Genomic DNA, 4,411 nt, shown 5'->3' with positions numbered 1-4,411 from the left:
GGGGGGGAAGTGTGTGTGTTTTTTTAGAGAAACATTACCCAATTAGACAAGCAGAGGTGTTGAAAAGTGGCCGAGTTAGTTATAATTATTATTGATAAAAACAAACAAACAAACGAACAAAAATGTCTTGAAATGTACCATGGCTTAACTCACTGGATCGAACTTTTAATTAGTCTTATTTATTCGCAAACTTTTTTTAAAAGGTCCCAAAAATGTTTAAAATCTGAAAATCACCTTTTCTTTTAAAGCGGTGAATAATTGGAGTTGTACGGTTATAACTCTTTGATTGGATTTCGTGTTGGTCTGTAGAAGGCATGTATAACAAACTAAACATTTTACATCTGCACCAAACAAATCTGTGCGCCACGCTACCTCAGAATTGCAAGGTTCTATCTGACATTTTTAGCCGTTTTGGGTTATTTAGAACATGTGGTCAGAAAGCAAATAATACTCTATCAAAATCGTAAGATTATTCGGAGTCGTCTTCGAGATATTCAAAGAATTGCATTCGAAAAAGTTTGACATATTTATTGTGAAACTCAAACATTTTTACGTCAATGTTCTCAAAACTCGGTACTGAGCAGATAGAACTTTGTAATTCTGAGGTAGATGCTAGGAACTGGGATAATATGTTCATCCCTTAAATTGATCATTCTGTCAGCTGATCCTAACATGAGAGAAGACAATATATATATATTTTTTTATTACTGACACTAATCCGCCAGCCATGGTGCATTTCTCTTTGACGTCATCAAATCATGAGTTACACGTAAAAGGTGTTAGTAAAACAACAGAACATACCGCCATTGCATGCAAATTAGGGAACAACCCATTTGAGTTGTCTTTCTTTTTCGCCCCAGTCTGAAATGGTAAGGCAGATGGATCAGACATACGGACAGTTTGCACTGTTCAAAAATTCACCCAAACACCCGGATTAAAAGAAAAAAACCAAAAAATAAAAAATAAAAACCCAAAACCAAGCCCCAAAATTAATAATGATGTTGAAGTGAAACGGATGCCTCCTACCTATCCGCAAGTGGCAGGGGTTTACATTATGTTTATGGTTAGGCTCTCGGACTCGCAACCGCAAGGTCGTGGGTTCGAATCCCGTCAGGGGCCCGACGTTGTGTCCCTGGGAAAGGCACTTTACTTTATATGAATTTTCCTCACTTCACCCAGGTGGGAATGGGTATCCAGCTTTAGACAGCGGAAGATCTTGTTAGTTTGTTACTGTTTGAGCGCTTAATCTTGCACTGTATGCTTCCCGAGAAGCCGAGAATGTTTCTGAGTGTTCTATTGTCTGCTGTGGTAATAATATAGTGTTATACGGGGTGCCCACTACGGATGGGATCGGCCGATCGGGCCGATCGCCCGATTTGATCGCATCATAAACAAATGTGGTTTTTTTCAGTTTCAGGCGATCGAGTCGGGCGATCGGTCCGATCCAGCCGTAGTGGCACCCCGTATAAAGAGCTTAGAGCTTGCTGTCGAGAGGGAATATGCACTATACAAATGCTATTTGTTACTATTATTGTCATTATTATTATTATTATTATTATATAAAAATGAATATTCACCTATTTGTACGGGTATCTTTGTTTAATAAACACCCATGTTTACACGCCAGTGCATTATTTACAGTGATATATTATCATGCTTTCTTGGGCGAATTTGCTCAGGGGGCTCTTGTGGTCTAGACGTTAAGGTGTTGGCCTCTCATTCAAAGGTCCCGGGTTCGAATCTGGGTAGCGACCGAACATTTTTTCTCGCTAAAATTGTCTCCTTTCACATCCTTTCCTGCTCTCTAGCAATGTTCTGTCGTCGGCTTTCGACCCCTCTTTCGGCCCCCACCCCCTCACCTCCTTTGCCCCCTCCTCTGGGTGAAAATGGTGAAATGGTATGGGTTTAACACCCCTATCAACACTATTAGGTTATTTAAGGGGCGGCCCCTCCTCTGGGCTCCTGACGCTTTCTGCAGCCTTTGTACTATTCCTCCTTGGCTCCTCCTTACTGCTGTCTTTCTGCCACACCCCTGGTCTTCTTGTAGGAAAGATCTACACCTAGCCTTCTCGGACAAGGGCGAAAAATCTCGAAGGGCCCGTGTGCAAGTCGCGCACGTTAAAAATCCCTTGGTGTTCTACAATCAATAAGAGTAGGCTTCGGCCGACACCGGGGCAAAATTCAAAATTTCCTACCTACTGAAAAAGTTTAATGAGCCCCGCGCGCTCATATGACTTTATGCAGTTGCGAGGGCCGTCAAAAAAACTGACCAAAAGCAAAACAAAAAAAAGGAAATCGCTCCAAATGTAGCAGCTACGTATTTATCTACTTCTGCTTCCGCTTCACTTCAAAAGCGCAGCCAAAGATTGACCAGAAAAGTTGAGTTTAAAAAATAGAGAAACAAATTATGCTCACAAATGCTGACGAAAAAATTTTGATTTTCCTTTTTCTTTTAACGTATGAGATTTTGTTTGACTCGTTTATTCTCATGCATATATGTTTAGATATTCATATTCACATATTTTCCCCTGTATGTAGGAAATATACACACCGACAGATATATATAGAGACAGACAGACAGACAGAGAGACAAACTGACAGACAGACAGGTAGGCAGACATTCAGAGATTTATACACAGATATATAGATACATGGATACATAGATAGATAGATGGATAGATAGATACATATAAAGATACATAGATGGATAGGTAGATAGATACATACTTAGATAGATAAATAGATACATAGATAGATAGCTACATAAATAGATAGATACATAGATACATGGACAGATACATCCTTAAACAGATAGATAGATAGATAGATAGATAGATAGATAGATAGATAGATAGATAGATAGAGTCATCAATCTTGTGGCTACGATTTTCCACACAGACAAAACATGTTAGGACGAGAACCTAACAGCTACCAAGTCAAACACCTCAGTTATAGAATCAGGTCCCCCCCACCCACCCCCACCCCAATCTCTAACATAGTTTATTCTGCTCATTCCCCTACTTCCACCATCCCCTACTCCTCCTTCCTCCTTTCATACTCCCCCTATTCTCCCAATCTCCTTTCTTCTCCTTCTCCCATACTCACCTCCTTCTCCCAATCCCTACGTACCCTCCCACTCCTCCTTCTTCCAACCAGCTTCCTACTCCCATCCCCCTCCTCCTACCCCTCCTTGTTCTCTAATTATACATACCCACTCAAACGTCACCCCCTTTTCTTATCTATATCATCCCCATGCTTCTTTCTTCCTCTTCAGTACGCCCCAACTCTTTGGTTGCACAATTTCTAGATCACATTAACAAGCACCCATTATATTATATTAATTGGAAATAACAAATTACGTCACCGTTTATGAAAACTTATAAGAGAACAATTCAGTATAGAGTATAGAAAGAGCTGAATTTGTAGTACCATTAATTCTTACAGACAAGTTATTGGCTGTCATAATTTATTTTAAAAAGAAAGAAGAGAAATCACCCTAAAAAAAATTAAAAAAAATAAAAAAAGAAACCGTCAGACATGCAACAAGGAACAAACATGCGCGCTACATACAAGATTCCCGGGGTTAGTATCCACGCTACCAAATGACGTCATCAAACCTTGGACCGCTCCCGAGTGGTCGAGCAGCGAGTCCACAGAGGTAGTCCCAGATTTGTTGCGGGGAGCCGACCAAAAGGTAGCATTGGGCACAAGTGGCTGCCTCTCCCCAGATATAGCTGGTGGTTGCTGCCAGTGGTTTCTGTGTTAGCGCAAGGGGTTATTGTGGGGGTTAATCTAAGAACAGTAAGGGGTTAATTCTGGGGTTATTCTGGACTGTGTAGGGGTTAATTGTGGGGGTTATTCTAAGACGTTTAAGGGTTAATTGTGGGTTTATTCTAGAATAAACAGTTCCCACCATAGCTATCATTTTGACTATGGTCTTCAGAAAGCATTAGTAGCAAGAGAATTAGTGTGATGATGATGATGATGATGATGATGATGATGATGATGATGATGACGATGACGATGATGATGAGGAGGAGGATTAAGATGACGATGATGGTGTTTTATAATGATGATAATAATGATGAAGATGATGATGATGACGATGATGATCAGGATGTATTTTATAATGATGATGATGATAATATGTGTTTTATGATGATGATGATGATGATGATGATGATGATGATGATGATGATGATGATGATGATGATGATGATTACGATGATGACGATGATGATGATGTGATGATCCAGCCGTACCTGGGTGGAGTTTCTTTCTCGGGACTGTCGTCTGGTCCCAGGTACACTCCCCCAAACGGGTCGTCTTCGCCGGCTACTTCCTCCTCTGCAGGGGGCGGGATGGTGAGAGAGCTCTTTCTGGCGCTCACTCTGGATACGGGGTGGGGGGG

The 4,411-nt window shown here is 40.9% G+C and overlaps 1 protein-coding gene across 1 annotated transcript in view; it reads right to left on the bottom strand.

Moving 5' to 3' along the window:
- Window positions 1–3,172: 3,172 nt before the first annotated feature.
- The window catches only part of LOC118478662 (gamma-aminobutyric acid type B receptor subunit 1-like), a 27,619-nt gene continuing 26,380 nt past the window's right edge, over window positions 3,173–4,411 (bottom strand). The window contains exons 4-5 of the mRNA XM_035972696.1: window positions 4,263–4,389; window positions 3,173–3,757 (exon numbers count right to left, since the gene is read on the bottom strand). Of these exons, the coding sequence (XP_035828589.1) occupies window positions 3,532–3,757; window positions 4,263–4,389 (353 nt within the window). The 3' untranslated portion in view covers window positions 3,173–3,531. The remainder of the gene's footprint in view (window positions 3,758–4,262; window positions 4,390–4,411) is intronic.

Source organism: Aplysia californica, unplaced genomic scaffold (genome assembly GCF_000002075.1).
Source record: "Aplysia californica isolate F4 #8 unplaced genomic scaffold, AplCal3.0 scaffold00798, whole genome shotgun sequence".
Classification (NCBI taxonomy): Eukaryota; Metazoa; Mollusca; class Gastropoda; order Aplysiida; family Aplysiidae; genus Aplysia; species Aplysia californica.
This window is presented reverse-complemented; position numbering and strand designations above follow the sequence as displayed.